We start from the raw sequence: 22,773 nt of genomic DNA on the forward strand, positions 1-22,773 counted from the left end.
CCTGAGTTTTACAAAGTTCCTCACTGTATGTTTTAGCTTCAATGTTACAACTCACAGGACCCAAATTCAAGCACATATTTAAATTGCTTTGTAGGATTACTGCTGGAGTGTTTAGCTATTGGCCTTGCAAATTCAAACCCTAATGAAAGGCAGTGAACCTCTGAAAAATGAAAAAGTGCTCAAATCAATGAGACAAATAAAATAACGAACCGTGGGTGAGAAAATGAATATTTTAAGTCCAGTAAGTCATTATTAATTTTAGAAAACTAGTGAATTTAAGTATCAATTTAGTTTATTAGTTTAGGGCTCATTCTTGCTTCTATACAAATAAAAGGCAAACCTTACACTGATTTCAAGCTCCACACCACTAGTTCCAGTTGATGTGGGCTGGCAGGAATGGAGAAGAAGCACTGTCTCTTTCATATTTTAATAATGTTGCTATAAAATAAATTTACTAATAAGAATATATGCTATCACCATCTTTTGAAAATAAGTATGGAAAAAAAATTCAGATGATACAAAACTGGGAGGAGCTGTTGACTCCCCTGAGGGTAGAGAGGACCTGCAGAGAGACCTTAAATTAGAGGACTGGGCAAACACCTATCATATGAAGTTCAACAAGGAAAAGTGCCAGATTCTGCACCTGGGTTGGGGCAGTCCTGGATGTACAGACAAACTGGGGAAGGAGATGCTGCAGAGCAGAGCTGCAGAAAGGGACCTGGGGGGCCTGGTTGATGGCAAGTTGAATATGAGTCAGCAGTGCCCTGGCAGCCAGGAGGGCAACAGTGCCTGGAGTGCATCAGGCACAGCATTGCCAGCCAGGCAAGGGAGGGGATTGTCCTGCTCTGCTCTGCACTGCACTGGGGCAGCCTCACCTCGAGTGCTGGGGGCAGTTTTTGGGTGCCACAATATAAGACAGACATTAAACTATTAGAGAACATCTAATGGAGTGCCACAAGGATTGTAAAGGGCTTTGAGGGGAAGCCATATGAGCAGTGGCTGAGGTCACCTGGTCTGTTCAGCCTGGAGAAGAGGAGACTGAGGGGAGACCTCATTGCAGTTACAACTTCCTTGTGAAGGTAAGAGGAGGGGTAGACACTGATCTCTTCACTCTTGTGACCAGTGACAGGACTCATGGAAATGGCATGAAGTTGTGTCAGGGGATGTTTAGGTTGGATATCAAAAAAAGGTTTTTCACCCAGCAGGTGGTTGGACACTGGAACCAGCTCCCCAGGGAAGTTGTCACAGCACCAAGCCTGACATAGTTCAAGAAGCATCTCAGGAGCATGGTGTGATTCATGGGGCTGCCCTGTACTGGTTCAGGAGTTGGACTTAATGGTCGTGATGGATTGCTGGCAACTCAGAATATTCTGTCATTCTGTGAAAACAAATCCTGGCATTTTAATTACTTGCACTGTCAACTAAATTCCAAGGATTAACTTTATCTATTTATGAAACAAACTTACTTCTGATGTAAGTCAAAAAACTTGCATTTCAAATCCTATCAAGTCACAAAAAAATTAATCTTGATCAAATCACTGTCATAAATTATTCACTGAAATTCAAACAATTAAATAGAAGAGAAATACTATTTCTTCATGGGTGTTTCAGAACTGGAAAGTCACCCACATCTACTGCTTAACAAACTTTTTAAAAATATTTATTCCTATTCTTAGAAACATGTCTGAGCAATTTGTGTTCAAATCATTTGGACTTAACTAACCAAGTGACCACCAAATTTAGGAATCAAGTTCTAAGAAAGATGTAAGAGGAAGAAAGAAATTAATTCTTTACAGAAAGAGACTAGCTGAAGTCTGAAGAAACTGAAAGGGATTTACCAAGAAGGATCCTCACTCTTATTGGGCAAACCCACTTGAAAATCTGCAGGGATTGTTTACAACAGAGGAAAAAGCAGGAATGAAGGGCCATAGAGTCTATGTTTCTAAGCCTGGAATTATGATACGGCATAAACCCAGGATCACATAGCTCCTGAGGGTCAAGGCAAATTCAATCAGACTAGGGTCAAAACCAATGTGATCATCAGTTTCAAGATCATCGTTGCTAGATTGTTTCTAGTTAGATTTCAAGTAAGAGGAAAGCTTGTTTGCATCCACACAAAATATATTATGAAGATTTACCTTGAGATTCTTGTCTTATGATCAGATCTCAGAAAAAAAGAACGTTCCCCCCAGAGAAATGCCTGCTGGAAAAAACTGGTTTGGCTGGTAGATGGGAGAATTTTAAATTGAAGTGGTAATACATAAGGAAGTTCCACTGAGTCCAAAAGACTTGTGCTTATCTTAATGACATATTTTGCAAGAAAAAAAAAGTATTCGTGGAGTAAAGGAATAAAGCTACTAACCTACTACCGGTCAAGCTGTGACTGGTGAACTGCCATGTGGAAGGGATAAGGACTCTCAAGGACTTCCCTGGAGCAAGCCAGAGCAAAAGTATTAAGTGTATGTGAAGAAGTGCAGACAGCAAAGCTGGTAAATGTCTGTCACGTTTCAGCCTGCCTCTGAAAGCACACGCTGAAAGGTGAAGAGAAATCCAAGAAAGTAGGTGCTAGTTCTATTGCTGTACAAACACTTCTTGCTGGATCCTGTTTGAAAATGCATGCCCTTCCTTCTATAGCAGAGGGATATTCTACCTCTTTCCTAATGTCCCATCATGCTGTGACTTGCTCACTATTTATGGGCAGACTTCAATGCAGACCTCTGCAAAACGGAAAGGAAAAATTTCAAGAAAAAGAAAATTGCTATAATTTTTCCTTTATTTTGTTAAAGAGAAAAAAAGGAATCTTCAATTTAGCTTGAACAAAAACACTTTTATGTTAAAGTCAAAATGAGTGTTTTGTAATTGATAGATTTAATGAGCGGTTAGTAAGAGATCAAAATGGTGCAAATGCATGTACTGATGGCTAGTTTTTTGGTCATGCTACCCACATGTTTTTTCATTCTAACCAATGTGTTATAGCTTAAAAAAAACCCTTAAAGAATAAAAATAAAACTACAATGAAGAGGACTATATCTAATATGTTAATAAGAACTAAGATTAGAAAGAAAAAAATTTATTGAATTTATATTAGATAGCTTGTGACCAGACATAAAAAGGAAATATCTCATAACTGCTAAGCCTTATTCCTTTCTGTGATCATTAAGTTCAAAACCAAATCAAGATTAACCACTTCATCTTCTACAGATGATGTAATTAACTCCGAAGTAGAAAATGAAGGAAATTCTACATTCTCTGCAGTTAAAAAATTTCCCTGTTCTTTCATGTCAAAGTTTTGTGTATTTTTTGTTGATTAGTTGGTGTGGGGTGTTTTGTGGGGCTTTTAGGGTTTTTTTTGGTTGGTTGGGGGTGTTTTTTTTATTTGTTTTGTTTGGGTATTATTTTTGGTTTTGGGCTTTTTTAACTGATAGATAGCATTCCTTGTTTTTAAGCAGGTTGTTTCTCAGGGCTGGTTGGTTCTCAAGACTGATATGGTATTCTCTTTGAGATTTTTTCTTCAAGCTACACAGCACCAACCTCTCTCTTCCTCAGAAATAATTATTCTGGACAACTAATCAGTCTCATGGATGTAGGTTCTATCCAGTTGTTTACTGAGCAATGGTACACCAAACAGGACTAAACTCTTTGAAGAGGACCTTGCCAGTGTGGAATAGGTGAGAAGATCTGTAGGACCTACTCCTGTTTAGACATTCCAGCTTCATATTTCACTTTCTTGTATCACATGATGCTCTTGACCTTGTGATAAAAATGTTTTCTAGCTCTTTTTCTGGGGATGCTTTTAAGTATTACTTATGATTTCTTTGAGATTTGAAAATTGACCCCTAGAAGTCAATTTGATTTTGTGTTGCTGTTGTCTTTCCCTGTAACTTTGGAGCAGGGGATGTTTTCATTTGATATAATTTTAAGCTTTCTTTTCACCTTCACATTCTCAGTTCTTCTCCACTAATCACCAACATTTCTCACATTACTTTTTCAGCACTGTCATCCTTACAGTCTATATATCTTTTGTACAATCTTGATATTTTCTTTTTTTTTTTTCTTCATAGATGTTTATCTCTGTAGTTAAAAGTCTTTCAAAGTTAAACAAGAGGCCCCCAAATATTTCAAAATGTTGTCACTAGGCCCCATGCATTAGATGATTCTTTTTCTTTATCAAAAGCCTAATCTGTTTCATTTTTTTGGTTTGGTGGTCAACATTACTACATAGGTTATTTGCCCTTTCTTCAATACCCATGAATAAATAATAATTTATTTTAAATCTCAGAGCAGTTATACAGATTTCAGATGCATCCATTTCTGCCTGGATACTGAGGTTTTTTCTTCATTCTATTTTTGTGAGATAATTTTTGTCACACATAATTTCATGTCTTTCATAGAATATGTGTTGATTTTTTACCACTCCTGGAATTTACCAGAAGTAAATTACTTATTCTGAATTTTTAAGCATTTCTATCTATACTTCTTCAACTTTGTAACACGTACATACTTCTGTACTATCTGAACCTTGAGCAAAGCTACATTGTTATACACTCTTAATTCAAATACAAAGGCTTATATATATATGGATGGTATTTTTCTGAAGCCAAAATGACGCCTTATTATGTTTGTGTCTTAGTGTGCTGAATTTAATGCTGTCAGACACTGTGAAATTTAAACTCATCATTAGCCACAATGAGAATAGGAATTTAAATTCACAATGTAGGCTGAAAGCTGCAGGCCATATTTTTGTGGGTGAAATAATTTTTTTTTCTGGAGTTGCTTCTTGTGTGCGAAATTATTTCTAGCCTATAGGAGTCTGCTATGAATAAGCTTTGAAGTGTATTGCAGAGCAGACATTATTGGAATCTACGTTTTTCTCAGCTTTGCCTGCATACCTGCATACCTGCTTTATAAACAGACCTAGGGAAAACAGTGAAGTACAAGATGTTACTGAGGGCGATCTGACTCTTCCTCTGAGTAAGGCTTTGTATCAAACTGTGACTGCCATGGACTCAAACAGTACATTCATGTGAGGATTTCTGCTACTTTCCACCTAAATTTAGAGTCAAGATCTTCCTGTTCATTCATGTAAGTTTGTAAAGTATGATGTATGTCATGACAAATGCTTGTATAATCCCACCATGCAGTTTGTGGTAACTAAATACATTAGCTTGTGCTTAAAGTTGGGATAAAAGGTTGTTTACGGTCAGATAAAAATAAAAAAGCCAGTTTGTAGTGGTTTCTAATAGAATTCAGAGAAAATGAAGTGCAGTCTCGACATGTATTATGTGTCTCACAGTAAGAGGTACATCAGTATATTCTTAGTGAAAAGTCAGATGCCTGCAATATCTCCTGAAAATGTAACAGTATTTCTCCTATTCTGAAAGCTTTACAAATTGAAATCCAAATGATTTCATTTTCTAGCACCTAATGAGAATACTGCTCCAGGACAAAGCAAAATATATTTGGCCGGTAGTGTCATCATTATATGGTGAGTATTTGGAACCAAATACTCTTTTTTAATGAACTGAAATCCTATATCATTCTGCAGACTGACCCTTATCTCCAACAACAGAATTTTTTTCCAGGTATCAGTAAACCACAAGCACGTTCTTTAAGGCACAAAAAAGGAAAATAGGAATGTTGGCACTCTTTTATGATTCACCTTTCCCTCCTGTGAGTAGCTATATTTTAAAAATAGAGATGGGTCTGGCTGCTGCAATTTAAATGTGCATTTTCAAAACTACAATGCCTGAGGGCATGTGAGTGTCAGGCTTAGCCCAGGTTTAAGAGTTAGAGTGTTGCTACAAAATCTGAACCCAATTAATACCTGATTCGTGCATCAAAACCTTCTGAATATTTAGTGTATGTTTTCCAAACAAGCTGTTTTCATTTGACTTAAGAGCTAGCTTACTTAATAGTGGGGCAATTTTCCACTGAGCTTTGACCCTTCCATATATCGTGTGGATTTGCCTGGTACCATGCAATTCAGGTACTTCGAAGTGGAACTATTTTAAATTGCATCTGTGGACTTTGCACAGTCCTTCAACAGGTAATGTGGAATATGACTGGGAATATAATGCAGACATTGGCAGGTTTTCCTAAAAATATTAATTCTTACATTGGCCACAAATATCTTGGTGTCAAAGGTTTATCCTGAAAATCAGATTCACTCTGTAAGTTTGAACCAGGCTCTGGATTGATACTGCTCTGTACCAGAACAGGGAAAATGGTCTCCACTAGCCTTGAGAAATTGCTGGCTGCATTCTACAAAGGAATAGCTCAGACAAGAACAGAATCAGCTTTAAAAAAAACCCAAACAAACCCTATTTAATAGAATTAAATAGATTACAGCCCAGAAGGAGAGGAAAGGATTAAAATGTGTCTTCTCTTGTAACTGATGCTATCATGAAAAAAAAAGTTGATTATTTAAGGAGAGTATTCAAAAAGTATGGATTATAGAAAGGTTGACTATCTAGGCAGGAGATTATTTTTTTCTACCTCTATTTCAAAAGAGTGTTATTTAGCTGTTTGGATTTTTTTTTTTCCCCTTTCTTTTCCTTTCTTCTGCCTGACTATATGCTGGCTTCTTCTATATCTCAGTCTACAGAACAGCCTAGATGGGTATTTTCCAGTGAAATGGCTGTAGAGGAATTGAACATGTTTTCCTGCTCTGACAGAGCTGTTTGCACATTTGTCTGCTTTCTGGTTTATTCCCTTTTCAGAAAAATTTATTTTACCAAGACTTATTTCACTTTACACATGCTTCTGAGACCAGTTCTTATTTTCCTTGACACATTTTTAAGTGCCAAAAATCAAAATCTTTCCTTTGCCAATAAACTGTTATTATCCTTATGTTGATATATTCCTCCAACAATCTACACAGTCGCCTGCAGGCTGGTGTAAGTACACACTGCTTGGAATATGAGCTGTCTGGATGCATTCTACCCTTAAATAGGAGATATAAATATATTTAAGCAATCTCCTGGATAAGAAATTTATTTATTTATTTATTTATTTATTTATTCTCACAATTTGTAGCCTATCTATAAAGCTTTCACTTCATAGACAGCTTGGAGTCAGGTATATATGTGATTGTAATCAGCTCTGTAGTTGTACCACCAGAGTAATGCCCTGACAGGTTGTTCTTTTGCCAAGTTCTTAGACTACCACAATAATATTATCTTTCAGTCAGAGCTCCCATAAAGACAAACCTGGACATTAAGTGCTTTCTTGAGATCTAAATAAACTTATCAGAAACCTTATTCATCACTGGAGTACATATTAATGTACTCATCTTCAGGAAACACAGAAATCCTATATATGTGATGCATTTTTGTTACTGACCGATGATGGTAAAAGAATTCTGGTTCAGTGTTCAGGATTCCAAGAATTTGTCATATCTGCTTAAAGGATTAAACTTTAGTACAACATCAAATATAGTAGTTTTACTGCGGTCAGATAACTTGGCTCCATAAGCCACCTTTAAGTGATTTAATGCTTCCCCTCATCTTATGCCACTTCACTCTCCAAACTCCTGTCTGGAATGACAATCCACCCACTGAATGTGGCAAATCCAAGATCTTCTTTCCCATTCATACTGAAATTCCCCTTCAGTCTCTCAAGGCACTAGATATAAGCCTACTGTAATAACCACATACATCAAATAATAAGTTATTTTTCTGCATTTCAGTACTTGTTATAAATATTTTATTTCTACTTCTCCAACCTAATTTGCAATTCACATATATTTTCTCATAATTCTGTCATATTTCCTTTTTATAGCCATAAGCCATATTTCTATTTTATCATTTTCTTTTAACTACCCTGGAAGACCTTTCTATATTTCAATTACCTGCAGACTCCCAGTTCTGCAACATAATCTTAAAATCAAAACTGAAGGATTGATGCACTCCTCTGCATATTAATTCTGATTATTATTAGAATATTATCAGAATATAAGTATGCTGGAACCTTCTGAAGCTTTCTTGACACATCAAGGCTCTGATCTTTCCTGTAGTGAAATCAATGGCTGATCAAAAGCCATGCTGAATGCACTTACTTCATTTACTTCAGTGTAATGAAAAAGACACTTGCAGCCCTTCACATACGTTTCCCTGACACTGTTTTGCTGTCAAAGTAGATTTGACCTGTGTATATTCTGCTATTAATCTGAGAAAGTTACCAAAGTATGTACTCTATCGTTCTTTTCTGACTTCCATTTTTCTACATAATTGTGCTATTTGACAAGGAAGAAGGCTCTTAGGAAGTCATAATGATCTGCAAATTTTTTATGCCTCTTTTGTTTCTCCTAGGACTGCTAGCAACAAAGTGCAAACCTTTGTACCACTGCAATTCCCCCAATGAGAACTATTTTTATGTTTGACATATGGGAAAAAAGTGATCTTCAACTAATTACATCAGCTCATACAATACAGACATGAAACTTAATGTATCTTAAAAATTTGTGGTTCCAAAATTTATGAAGCAGTTGAACTCTACAGAACTAAAATCTTGGTAAAACTACAACTCGTGAGTTTTTAAGCAACTCCTTATTTCTTTTTAGGGGAAAAGTATTACTGATGACATGTTAATGATCGTAATAAAAAAATTCATTTATATCCAGAAAGGACTTCAGGTCCTGTGCTAAAACAGACCATACCACCCAGATATGCAGCAATAAGAGATGAAAGAAAATAATCCAGCAATTAAGAAAATAGTAGGAAACAAAATTAATTAGATTTCCTTAGAGGTAAGAAATATTTTCCGAACAATTTAGACTGGGTTATTTAGAAAAAAATGATACAACTGATTTGCTACATCCAGAAAACATAATTGGATGTGACTGCAGAACAGCAATGGCTTCTGATGGAAGACCTATCTCATTTAATTGGCAAATGTCTTTTTGCTTTGCCTTTTTTAATCATGATTAATAAACATAAAATGCCATATGTGCAAGTATAACTTATATAGAAGCTATGTAAACCTGGAACAAAACAAATTACACTATAATTTTTATGGGTCTTGGAAGGGTCAGAGATATAATCATGATATTATATTAATCATACTAAAGAACGTTATAGAAAAGTGAGGGAGTTATATAGACCAAAAGAACATGTAGGAGACAACATGAGAGTTAAATTGCTGTCTTTTCTCCTTCAAAATCATAGGGAGAGAAATATGCTTTTCAAAAAGCAAAATGATTGTATAATTTGGATAGAAAATTTTGAGTTGAATGGGAAAAAGAGAGTTTCTGGTAATGAGAATTTAGCCTTAACTAAGAAAGCCACCTCAGAAGACAAGGGAGAAAAAAAACCATTTACTTTGTCAAAAAAAGTAGGTGTAGTTTGACTAAAACTAGGTGAGTTACACATTCCTTTGTCCTTCTTATACAGCTGCTAATTATGAGTTCGGTTTAAGAAAAAAGAGAAAGACAAACAATACTAACAGCCATCCATTGAAGGTTTTTATACAACTTTCTTTCATAGCATTGTCTCAGAAAAATATACGCTGACCTAGGGATTCTTAATCTTTCTCAAAAGTTCTCTGGCAGGATAAAGCTGCCTCATGATATGTGCTTGTACTGTCATGAACAAGGTTGACCAGTACAGTTCTGCTACAAGAGTATCTTACAGAGATCATATTCCAGTCAAAAGAAAAATGAAATAAAAGCAAAGGGAAGCAAACTTTGAATTACGATTTAAGTAAGAGAAGTCAAAATCAAATAGATACTCTAGTTCTGTAGCTGCAGAGAGAGAGAGAAGAAGACTCTGTGATGCTATAGATGCTGTCCATTGGAATATCAGGGTGAATATAAGAGATGGAGAAAGGCGCCTGTGAACCCACCAGAAAATGAGTTTATCGCTACTTGTTTCCCCAGTTCTTTAGCAATATGTTCACTTCATCAAGCCTTTCTCTTTCCTCCCTCCAAAGCTCTCTGATACAAAGCAAAATCTGAACACTTTTTCTTCTTTCCTTGAGTAATAAAGTAGAAAAGAGCTGATACAGTTAAAAGAAAAAGCAAAACTAGCAATGGAAGAATAAGAAGTTTAAACGAAACCAGCCAATTGCCTAGTTTTAAAGTGAGACACTCTTAATATAGAAATATATAACTGCAATATCGCTAAACCAAAAAGTACTACTTCTGATCCCATATTTTTCTTATCTGGGAAATAAACTGATGCCTGGATTACTACCCTGTCTCTACTATACCCTTTTCCTTGGAATAGGCTGCCTATAAAAAAATTTACAAATAAAAATGTTACAAAAAATAATCAGTGAGAAGCTGTCAACTTAATCTTTCAAGTTTTTATTAATCAACAATTTCATAGACTGACTTATGATAGATTGCTTTTAAAAGCTGAGCATTAAAAAACATTCTTCTGAATGGAGAAAAAATCATATACAAAAAAATCCCATATTACCATGGTAGTCTATCAATGCCCATGGACATACTTTGAAAATTAATTACCAAAATAAATCATTTATTGGACCCATTCACAGTGAAGTGTTTCCAAATAGACATTATTGATTGCTACAGAAGAAAATAAAATCATTTCTTTCTAGTACCATCCTTAAAAAAATACATGTGAGAGCTTTATCTCCAAATAAGCACATCTTATTTTTCTTGTTTTATATTCAACTTTTGTTTTATTTCTTCTTCTATAATTCCTTTCCTATATTCACCCCAAGGCACCATGATAATAAAAACACAAGCTTGAGAAAAATAAACTAAAGAAAAAAATTCTGGTTGATGTTTGACATTATGATTTCCTGCCAGGTTTCATCAGTCATATCATGCCATGTGGAGTAATACAGTCTGATTGGTGCTTCTCACAGGGACTCATCACTTTTCATCTGTTTGCTGAAGAATTTAAAGATATCACACAACCTTTGGATAAAATTAATTCTTATGGTGCCGAATGTTTGATTAAAAAATAATGATCATTATATCTAAAACTTATGATTGCATTTTTCAGTGGCGGGGAATCTAATTCTTCGTGCCATTTGCACGATGTTTTATTTTTTAACTTATGATAGATGCTTTGAAATCTTCTGTGTCAATTATACGTTTAAGATTAATTTTCTCAGCATTTAGTATTATGACCAAGTTTGAGCCTTAGCAGGATTCAGTATGATTCTCTTTTTCCATATTATGTATGATGGGGCCCTGCTTTCCTGAAGATTGCTAAACACCACACTGCCCATGGAAAGCAATGAATTACTTCTTTGTTTTGCTTTCCTTCTGTGTGTAACTTTTGCTTTACCTAATGAACTGTCTTTATCGCCACCCATGAGGTTTTTTTTTTGTTTTCACCCTTCCAATTCTCTCCCCCACCCACACTGGTGGAGAAGGGAACCAGCGGTAGTGTAAAGCTTTATTGCTGGCTGTGGTGAAACCATAACAGTAACCTATAATTCATTATAAGCTAATATAGCCAAGTCAAGGCATGGTTTTTCAGCTGAGCCTCATGAAATAAAGCAGAATACATACCCTTAATTCATGTGGAAAGTAGACTTGATATTTTGTATACAGAAAAAACAAAAGTCACCATATGTAACAATAGTTTTTATCATTTTGAAGGAGCATTACCTAAACAAATGGCACACACACCACAAAACAATGCTTAATGGTGACATATAAAAGCCAAAACAGTGGTAAGTGTGATTTGTACCACAGTTGATCCTGCAGAGTTCAAATTCAATTCTAACTTTAGAGGAATTGATATTTAGATTATGCAGTATCTTTTGGTTGATCAATCAATCACTGATAATGAGAAGACTTTTTTTTCTCCAGTGGATTAAAATTTTTAGAAGATTGATAGTTTAATTACTACTAAAGATATTAAAATATATATGTTTACATCAATTTAGAAACTTTAATATTACCATACCTGTTACTTTCAGTCTGTCAGCTCCGATGACAATCTCATCTTCATCTGCAGAAAACAATACTTTTCCACTGCCACTTGCTCTCACTTCAAATCTCTTACACTGAGCTTCCACAGCATCAGCTCCTGAAACCAAGGAAGTGATTGTTACATCTAAGATATTTTGTAAGAATTAATCATTGGCATTCATGGAATATCCAAAACATATTGAATACATGATGCTTTACTAAAATATTTGGCTTTCTGTAAGCCTGATAGATAATATGCTTTATAAAATACTGTTAAAATAATTTACAGAAATAACTTTGAAAACATCTATTTCAACATTACGTGGAAATCAACAGTAAACTTTAGAATGTACTTAAGCACTGAGATCTTGAAATGCCAATTCAGACAGAGCTTTCTGGGTTTTCTTCAGTTTAAATTGCAGTTTCTTGCCAATGAAAAAATAAAGATAACACATGACCTTATTCCATTAAGACATACAAATCAACACAGCAGAAAAGGGTTGTTTTAATTCAGTTCTACTACAAACTTAGACAACAGAATAACAAAAAAAAACCACAACAAAGCACCAAAACAAACAAAAAACATGAACTAAAATATCACAATTTGTTGTATTTTATGAAACAATATTCCCAAATGTCCCAAAGCTCAAAAACCCTAAAATAATTCTGAAATTGTACAGATAGATGGAATTGATCTAACTGCAATAAAGAAAGTCTGCAGATATTGAGACTTTTAAATTTACTATGCTTTTCAATTTACAGGTCTTATCCTTACTCTTCAGTGTTTTGTCTACTAAATTGTTTCCAAAACTTTTATTTTATTAACAAGTGAAAGCAAACATCACTTCTGAAAATGGTTTTGAAAAGCAAGGAACTGCATATGGCACAACCAGATATAAGGCAAGGTGCACTATTTCAGGGAATAATTATCTGAAATTTTCTCTTTGATCTCTGATTAGTTTTGTAATGCATTACTGGAATCAATCTATATGGGTAAAAATTATGGGGAGGGCATTGTGGACAAAGAAATTAATGTATGTTATCTCAGTTTAACAGCCTGGTTTATAAGGTTGTGCAAAACTTCTGCCTCCATAATATGAAAGATTTTAGTTCAATATGCAAATTCATAGTATCAAAATATATAATAAGGAATATAAAAACTGTGATAATGAATTTTGGTCAAGGCATTGCCTTAGCAGCCCATAATTTGCAGAATCAATTTCAGCAAATCATATCTGCTTGAATAATGCATACTTCAGTCCAGAGAATCACAGAAGAAAATCTATCTTCTAAATTCTGTTTGGAAAGGTAATTTCTATCAAACACATGACTATAAGAAAAGCTGTTTAGCACTGCTACTCCTTACTGTACTACTGATCTACTTCATACTAGACATGGAGTTGTCTCTGTTAACAGTTTTAATCAGGTTCAAGGGATGTCCATGACAAACTCTTTTCTCATCTTGTGTTCAGGAAAACTATTTATTTGTAAATTCAGTTGTATAATTCTCAATTAAATTATTATGTTTCTGTGAAATTCCTTTGTGTAATCAAAACCACTCCTCCTACTTTCGAATGAACTTATGTTTGTAATGTAAAAAACTTCTGGCTGTTTTAATTCACAAAGGAAAAAAATACGAAAAGGAATTATCAAAATACTTGTGATGATGCATTTTGTTGAATTTAGACATGTCGATTCTGTAAATGTTTCTCCACAGCTGAAATTTTTTAAAAATATGTTAATTAGGCTTTGTTTTGAAAAAATACAAAATCATTGTAAAAACACACAGGCGCAGATTTCAGGTAATCTAATGTTAGCCATGGGATAAATGCTCTATCTCTCAAACATTTCAGAATACTCACTGAAAAAAGGTATAACAAGTCTAACAGTCCATCAGGTAATTGTAATCACAATATATATTCATAAATATCTCTCTAATGCAATTCATCCATTACCCCTAAATACTTTCCAAAGGTGGGTGATGTCCTTGACAGTGGTGCCCTGCAGACATACGTGAATTATTTGTGCAAAATGCCATTACCTAGTGATGCATGTTACCAATACAATTGCATAGGATGCTCTATTCTTTTGCACTGTAGTCAGTCTGTGGGACATGGATGACGCTTCTGGCAGCTTCTCAGAGAAGCCACCCGTGTAACTGTATCCTCCCCAAACTACCTGAACCTTCCCATGCAAACCAAATGCAGGAAGTTGGGGATGCCCTTATCCTGCAACCATACTTATGGTTCAGAAAACCAAAGGATAATTGCAAATAACTTAATACTAAATAGTTTCATCTTTATATAAGAGCTGATGATAGCTTAGCCACCTAAAAGTAAGTGGCATTGTAAATACTGTGACGTTGATAATTTACACCCATCAAAGTTGTTAGCTCTGTAAGGAAGAGAAATTAACAGAAAATGTGTCAGAAATCAAAAAGAGAAAAGACCTGACACATTCTTACTCATTATATATCACTGTAAGTGACATATCATGTTTCAATAACTGCTTTTTAAAACTTATGATGCATTTAGTATAATATAGGTTTTTATGAAAAATTACTTAACAATGATCTGGAACTTTGACTAAGAAATGCATGTATTTTAGATGTTCAGCATGTGTGCTGCTTCAAAATCACATTGCATAAAAGCACACATAGAATTCAGCTAGTCCAAAGTATCATCACAGGAAGTAAATAAATTTTAATGCTAAAATAAATGGGCTTTTACTTCATGTTGCAATCAGGACTTAGTAATTGGTGTTCCTTGCTTACTGCTGAAATGGTAGCTAGTGTATTCAAGGTACCTGAGAGAGTACTAAAAAACATAACACATGTTAAATCTGTCTCTTTGACATAGAACCAGGTGAGAATGTTATAAAACAGGTTTTGAAAAGTTAAGCTGCCTACAGAGTAATCAATGCTATCAAAATGGAATTCTGTTTCATTGCATTTTCATTTCCCAGTTGAAATAGGAGCAAGCAGTTGCATTTACAATGTATTTGGGTATTATCTTCTTAGCTGTAAAGCAAATTGCTCTGTTCCAAAAACACTCCACAAACACGCACATCTCATAAAATGTCTGAATCTTTAACAGCACTACTAACAAAAACAATGCATCAAGTCTTAGAATATCATGCATGAACAAAGGAAATATTTTGAATTTCTAATCTCAAACTTGTAGAGCAATCACTATTTTCAGCAAATCATATCTGCTTGAATAATGCATACTTCAGTCCAGAGAATCACAGAAGAAAATCTATCTTCTAAATTCTGTTTGGAAAGGTAATTTCTATCAAACACATGACTATAAGAAAAGCTGTTTAGCACTGCTACTCCTTACTGTACTACTGATCTACTTCATACTAGACATGGAGTTGTCTCTGCTAACAGTTTTAATCAGGTTCAAGGGATGTCCATGACAAACTCTTTTCTCATCTTGTGTTCAGGAAAACTATTTATTTGTAAATTCAGTTGTATAATTCTCAATTAAATTATTATGTTTCTGTGAAATTCCTTTCATTTAAAGTATATGGATGAAAAATATATGTTTCATGTTCATACATACATGGCATGTAATGATGGTTTATAACACATGCTTGTTGCACAGCAGTTGTATAATTGAAACTGTCATTAAACCAGCTACATTTAAAATGGTTCAAAGCCTAAAATTGTTCATTTTAACTATAGTGAAGTTGCATTAAATGAAAATGTTGGGCAGTACACACAATAAAAATACAGAAAATAATGGTTCTTTAATCTGGATTAACAGTACTAGAGAATAAATTTCAAAACAAGAACTGTACTGTTTTGAATTTGTAGAGATTTTGACTTACTCATTAAGAAATGTCATAGTAACAACATGAAGAATGTGTGTTCTAACATTTTGCATTTTAAAGTCAATGATGACTTACAGTCATTTTGATTCAGAAATACTAACTAGAACCACTATTAGGTATGATAATAAATAGTAACAAGAACTCGCCATCTTACAAGGTTTAGACATGACTACAAACACTAGCAGCTATGTCTGATTTCTCCATCACCTTCCATGCCCACCCACCACACAAAAAATTCAGACACAGAAAAAGATAAAAAATCAACAACCTTAAATTAAATATAGGGATTAGAATTCAAATGAAATTACTACAGATTGATCCTTGTAAATAGTAAACATAATAAAGTTCAATATATTTTCTTCTGGTTCTTCAATGAAAGATGGGTTATTTAAAATTTATTACATGCTGAGTTTATCTGGATGACAAAGTTACTTTTATGAGAATGTGTTGATGCTTCTGAGATTGGAGATAAAAGAGATAAAGCATTTTTAATGAAGATTCAACACTCATCTGTGTCTAAAATCAATATTTGTGAAGTGTATACCTAGATAATTTTTTTTTAATATTCATAGGAATGTTAGACATTATGGGTTTTTTTACTACCAGAGATCTCAAAAAAATTTCAGTGAATGCAAGAGCAATAATGCAAATGAAGGATTCATACCAGCTGAATAGAAGCATTGAGGAATCAAAGATTCACAGCAATCAGAACATATTCTGTGTTTCGTTTGCTGAGGAAGGGAAGGGACCACCTTCATTATATCTAAAAAGCATGAAAGTAGAAGGTAAAAAACCCCTTAGCTTAGTTTGTCAATAGTTGATGGCCATGCTGTAGAGATGTCAGAAAGCTACTGCTTCTAGGAGAGGTTGGTCTTTAAGGTTTCCTAGTCTGAATGATTCTCTACTCAGACAAGGGAAGCTGGAGCAAGTGCTAGGCCAGAAGAAGCAAAGCACACATTTGTTACCCTTTTTGAGAGCAAACAATAACAGCTGTCGACAAAAATTATTAGCATAGGAATAAGCCACACATTATAATAAGAGGAAACTCAGTAGAACCATCTGAATCAGGCAGGACACTTCCTTCATCATAATCTACAGACCCACTAATATCCAAGAAAGATTAGTGGTGTTACAGGTTTAAGACTTTGTCAAATGAAATCTGACAGAAAATTCTCCCCTCTCAGGCAGATTTCACTTCTAGGAACTTCATAGAATCATAGAATCATTATGGTTATAAAAGACCTCTAAGATCATCAAGTCCAGCCTTAACCTGACACTGTCGAGTCCACCATTTATATGGTATATCATTTTCACTGAAAAACACATCTGAAATATTGCCTGTCACCTCTGCAATGGATACAATACCTCCTTCCTGCAGTCTGTCTTCCTGGTGCATCTTGACAGTGGAACTATGAAAATAGTACGTAGAAGTTGGATAAAAATTGCAGCAGACAGCACTCTCCATGCTACTTCTGCATGAGGCCACAACAGCTCAAGAGCAATTCTGCGCTTTTCCTCCTACTATTCCTAACATATGGTATTTTCCATGAGACTCAGAAACTACATGGCTGAACAGACCTTTGGTCTGATCAGATACAGCTGTTCATAATTTCATCAGCTATGAGCAATACACATGGGTGAATGAAAGTAAAATGTGATTCTTTACTTCTTGAAGGTTGTTTGAGCTTTAAGTCAACACATTTATTTTGCTTCTGTAATGGTTAAAAGGATGTGCATTGTCTGTAATTTTAGCTACAACATTTTAATTGCTTATATGGGTCCCTAGATAAGAAAGCCAAGCAAGACACAGGAAGATATGTCAGGCACCAAAATGTATCTGTAGGAATTCACACTGTATGTTTTGCTCTACTTATAATCCCATTAAGTTTAATTTACTCAAAACATGATCTAGATTCTTGAACTGAGGCTTGTGGCAAGATGACTTTTCTATTGGACTAATTTTTCTCATAATACTATAGACACATTATAAGCATAAACAAATAATATATAATAAACATATTAATAATATATGTGGCTATATGTAAACAGATATTTTACATTTAAACTAGATTATTAAATAAAGTATTTTAAAATATAAAGTAAATAGTAGGTTAAATTATAAATAAATATATATTTTTTATTACCAGATCTATTACATTATCTTTCCTATGCATGTTTTCCTTTATTGTCCAGGAATCTTTCTTTGTGAGATCAATAAATAGCCACAATATGTTAAATTTTTCTTGTAGTTGCATTTATCAACTTAGCTTTCATTGACAAGCTCAAAAGTCCAGCTCAAGCAGCTGTATTATTTATAACTCTAACATATTTTGTGTACTACAAGATGTGAATGGGAGTAGAAAGCTTATCAATTTTTCTTACTCATGATGAATGCAATCTGAATATTACTAAATCCTAAGAGAATTTTACAAGTTTTCAGCCTTATCCTTAACCTTGTCATTTCTAGCTTTCTGTGATGTGATTGGTTTTTACAACATAAATAATTTACAAAGCTGATCCTACACCTTTTGGAATCTGAGTCTTATTGAAGCAGTCTGGGCACTACTTTTCCATACAAAATTAGTGGGAATATTTCCACTGTCTCTGTTAGCTGAGCTAGGCTGTAAGTCTATAGTTACGCTGTTTGGTCACTACATGTTTTATGAAAATACAGTTGCTTCTAAGTAACTGCACATTCAACTGGTGAGAAATGAGTTAAAAAAAGACAGAACAGTTCATAGTGAGACACATGACTACCTGCTGTACTTGATGAACACCACATTTAAATCAAACAGCAAGAGCATGTGGAAATAGTAAGGGGAGTATGAAACGTCTTCATTAGATAGAGGAAACTCAAAGACAAAACAGGACTGTTGAATTTCTCCTTGGGAAATAGAACATCTCGCAGATCATAAGGTCAATCATTCCTTGCTAAACCTGTTACTGTTTATCATTATATATTTCCTTTAGGTCAGACTTTTAGCCAGACTCCTCCATTGAATGTTCTACCAATTTACCAGAAATTCTACTGAAAAGTGACTGATGTATAAATCTCTACATCTCTGCTTTGTTCTTAAAAACAGATCTGATGTTTGACCTATCTGCATCTTTTGACGCCTCATCTCTCATCTGCATGCTGTCTGAAATACGTGCTAGTACTGCAAGGACCTTTATGCATCCTGCTTTATCATTCTGAGGTAACTGGACTGAAAATGAAATTGGATGAAGTGAAATACATTCATGTAATCCAATGGTTCCTTACCTTTCCTCTTACTCATTTTATCCTGTGACCTTTTTAAGCAACTGTTGTGGATCTTACTTTGTTAAGATTTAGAAACTAAAGCATTTCAGTTTTGTCTTTCTTGCTTGTAATATTCTCTGTAAGCATTAGACAGTTATTCTGAGATTTTTTTCTACCCTCCAGACATATTGAACATTTTTTTTTGTTTTATTAATATAAATTAAAAGCTAGCAAATATTTTTGCTCATATTCACAGAATCACAGAATCATTCAGGTTGGAAAGACCTCCAAAATCATGGAGTCCAACCTTTGACCAATCTCCACCTTGCCAATATATTCTTTATGTACCCTTGTTATTAAGAGGTTAGCTTTGCATCTTCCTTTTTTTTCCCCCCAACTTTATTAAAAAAATTGTTCTTCCAAATGCTTTTGGCAGTTTCCCATGGACTTCAAATAAAATGTGTTGTGACTCAAAAATATTTTATAATATTGCTCACAATGTAGTGAATTAGACCATTATAATGTTTCTGCATGCAAATCAAAATTTTTGAGATAAAGAATTTAATTAATCACACTTTGAGAGAGAAGACTGAAACAAACGATATGAACTACCAGAGTACTTAGAAGCTTTCTTGAAAAAGAAATGTTAAAGAACCCCTATTTTGCATTTTTATATTCATTCAATACTGCTAGCTACTCTATAAGGAAGACTAAAAAAGTCTATTTTTTACAAACTGTTTCTCTAATTATCTGCTTTAGCTAGAGAGTAAAAATATCCTGAAGCTATCTATGCAAAAGGTCTTACCATTTCATATAACTACACTTTAACCGAGAAAGATTTAATGAAAGAATGTACAAAATACTAAAAGATACACGACTCATTTACAAGGCTACCACTTGGTACTAATGGGTAGAAAAACAAGAGAAAAAAATATAGCGTGATGACCAGAAAATGATAGTTTTAAACCATTCTGCTGCTTGGCAGATCAGTGAAATGCATTTCCAGATTTCTGAGCAACTAGCCTCCACTATGATGATGGCACAAGATGATGAGGGCTTAACCCAGCTCTCAGGATTTCTGCATTATCCATTTAGGGAATTACTTGTCTCCTTGCCCTTGACAGTGGGACAAGGGCCAGAAAGCTGCAGAAGCAGGATAAAAGCATATTTGGTCTCTTAGCTTCTGGAAGTGTCTCTTTTGATTAAGGTTCTCAGTGGAGTTCATTGTTGACTTGTAACACATAAGATGTAATTCAATTCACTGATGAAGACATCTACCTCAGCTGGTTACCCAGCTGACACTGAAATTCTGTATCTTTGTGATTTGAACCACTGCCAGATTGTCTACCTTTGAAATACCCTACTTATGGGGGCTATATTGATACCCTTGGGAAATCTGAAGTGACCCTAAAAGAACGTATGATTCTGTATCTGGAAAGAAGTACAATCTAGATGCAGATGGATGTACAAATTCAGAGACAAGACCTGCAGCATAGGTGGAATTTTCATCTGGACCAGCCGAAAGCCTTCGCATCGGAAGTATGGCAAGCCAACCAGAATCGCTCAGCTAGAGAAAAATAGGTGTGCTAAATTAGCACCTGGCTTCTTATTCGGTACAGGAAACAAAATGGATAGGAGGCGCCTTGGTAATATGTATGATAAAAGAGCAACAAAACAACTTCTACAACCAAAATACATGTTTAGAATAACACAAAGGCAAAATCATGAAGTTTTGGAACTCTAATGTTGTAATAACTTATTTTAAAGGCAAGGTAGTCCTTAATTTTTATTTGGAAAAAAATGCTCACTCTGTATATTTTGATCTCTAACTCATGTTAGAGATTCAGTGAGTGATAACTATTCCCAGTGACTAATTAATTTCAGATTTATGGAGTGCTTTTCTTCACAGGAAGAAATCTAGTCAAAATTTAAAAATATTCAGCTAGTCATTAATTCAATGCCATCTGTTCATAATTCAGTTACAGCTGCAATATTTATCACTCTAAGAATAGCCTAAGGAAAAAGAAGTTATTTTCAGACATATATTTATGTATTAAAGAAATTTTTAAAATCCATAATGAATATACCTTTAAATATCCTGTACGTGCTTGAGACAAATTACATCAAGACAGCTTCGCCCATCTACAAATGGCACAATTAAACATATCTAGTATTGGCATAATATGGAACTTGAAACTCATGTTCTAAATGGAGGTAAAAAAAAGGCAAATAAACTAATTCATTTAGAAACAAGCACAAAAAAGCAGCAGTGTTCTAGCTGTGGTTATTAATTGCTATTTTCCAATGTATTTTTAAAGTTACAGTGTTACACTGAAGTTGGTTTTGGAAATGTCTATTTTTATAGGACTTGGAGCAGCGCAAAAAATAGAAATTTAACTTCAATATTAATGTTTTTAGAAAACAATATTAGTTGCAACATAACACTGAGATGCAATTTCTGATATTCTAAAGATATGTGAGGGGATATTCCATAAAACTGATTTTTTTTTTTTTTTTTTTTTTTTTTTTTAATACTAGTCATCTAATAGATATGAACCAGAAATTACTATCTAAGAGGTTCACAATTTCATATGAACAAATAATTTTCATGGGCAAACACAAATGTTTCCAAGCCTGACTATTCACTTGAAAGAATCTCTTTCACAAACAGAAACAGGCTAATTTCCCATAGATGCCTCAATAACGAAACTGATAGAACTCAGACTTTTTAAAGATAACTTAGCTGAAGAGAGAATCTAAGTCTACAATCAAATTACTTCTTATCCCTAGGTTTTACAAATCTCTTTGCTGTTATTTCAACACCTTTAAAACATCCGCATGCTGTTGAATTTCTACATCTAAGTGTTCTCTGCAACTCTGAAATAAAGAAGAACACAAGAAAGATCTCACTGCTCTTCTCTTTCTTTTAAACTATGTTTTTGTATTTAATCAAGTTAAAATAGGTTTCTCACTTTTTGCCCCTATTTTCTCCTTCACCCCTTAGAACAATATATTCCTGACAATATTAGTGAGCTGTCTGAACATCAGGGAAAAGAGGGGTAAAAATAAAATCTTAATGTCCTGTCAGAGACTTGCTACAAGTCCAGATGTTGTGGGTAATTTAATAATGCTTAGCGCCCAGCAGCAGCCTTGTGAATGTCACAGTGCATGCACAGCAGCTGTTTTTGAAATTAAATGAAGTATTAGCTTTAGATAGAGCTAAAGACAAAGAATTAGAACCATCTTTTGAAGATTTATGCTGCATCCTTCAAACCCACTCCTATACCTCTAAAACCTACTTATATACCTCTGAATAACACCATTTCTTTGACTCTTGGGATGTCTCTCCTACAAAAGGAAATCACTTCTCCTTCCCTGCTCTGAACATTTGGGTAGTAGCTACGTTGCCTGTACTGGCCAACAGCATGTGGGTAACAGCAGCAGGACAGATGGCACTGGATTAATGTTTAAACACTAACACTTCTGCACACCACCATGAAAACACTAATTACCTCTTCCCACTCAGACTCTACCTCAACAGTTAAATCAATCAACTGCTTGTAGTTCCAGGTCCTCTGATATGTCATGAGGTTGGGTTGGGTGGGATGGGAAGGGGATAAAATATTTGAGAATTAAAACAGAATATCTTTTTCTCCTATTTTTCAGTGCCAATTTTCTAGAAAGAGTGGAAAGGTCCAGACTTGTATTTAAACTACATATAAGGTAAAATAAAGAGCCTATAAGCACCAAAGTAAGCAGAGGACTGCAGTACCACTGCCAAATAGCTATTGATAATTGAAAC

The 22,773-nt window shown here is 34.5% G+C and overlaps 1 protein-coding gene across 4 annotated transcripts in view; it reads right to left on the reverse strand.

Annotated features, from left to right (window-relative positions):
* Window positions 1-22,773, reverse strand: part of SGCZ (sarcoglycan zeta) — a 418,982-nt gene that overhangs the window by 47,455 nt on the left and 348,754 nt on the right. For all 4 annotated transcript variants that reach the window (XM_048304886.1, XM_048304884.1, XM_048304887.1 and 1 more), the window contains one exon: window positions 11,889-12,011. In XM_048304886.1, the coding sequence (XP_048160843.1) occupies window positions 11,889-12,011 (123 nt within the window). The remainder of the gene's footprint in view (window positions 1-11,888; window positions 12,012-22,773) is intronic.

The sequence above is a fragment of the Corvus hawaiiensis genome, chromosome 5 (assembly GCF_020740725.1).
Source record: "Corvus hawaiiensis isolate bCorHaw1 chromosome 5, bCorHaw1.pri.cur, whole genome shotgun sequence".
Lineage (NCBI taxonomy): Eukaryota > Metazoa > Chordata > Aves > Passeriformes > Corvidae > Corvus > Corvus hawaiiensis.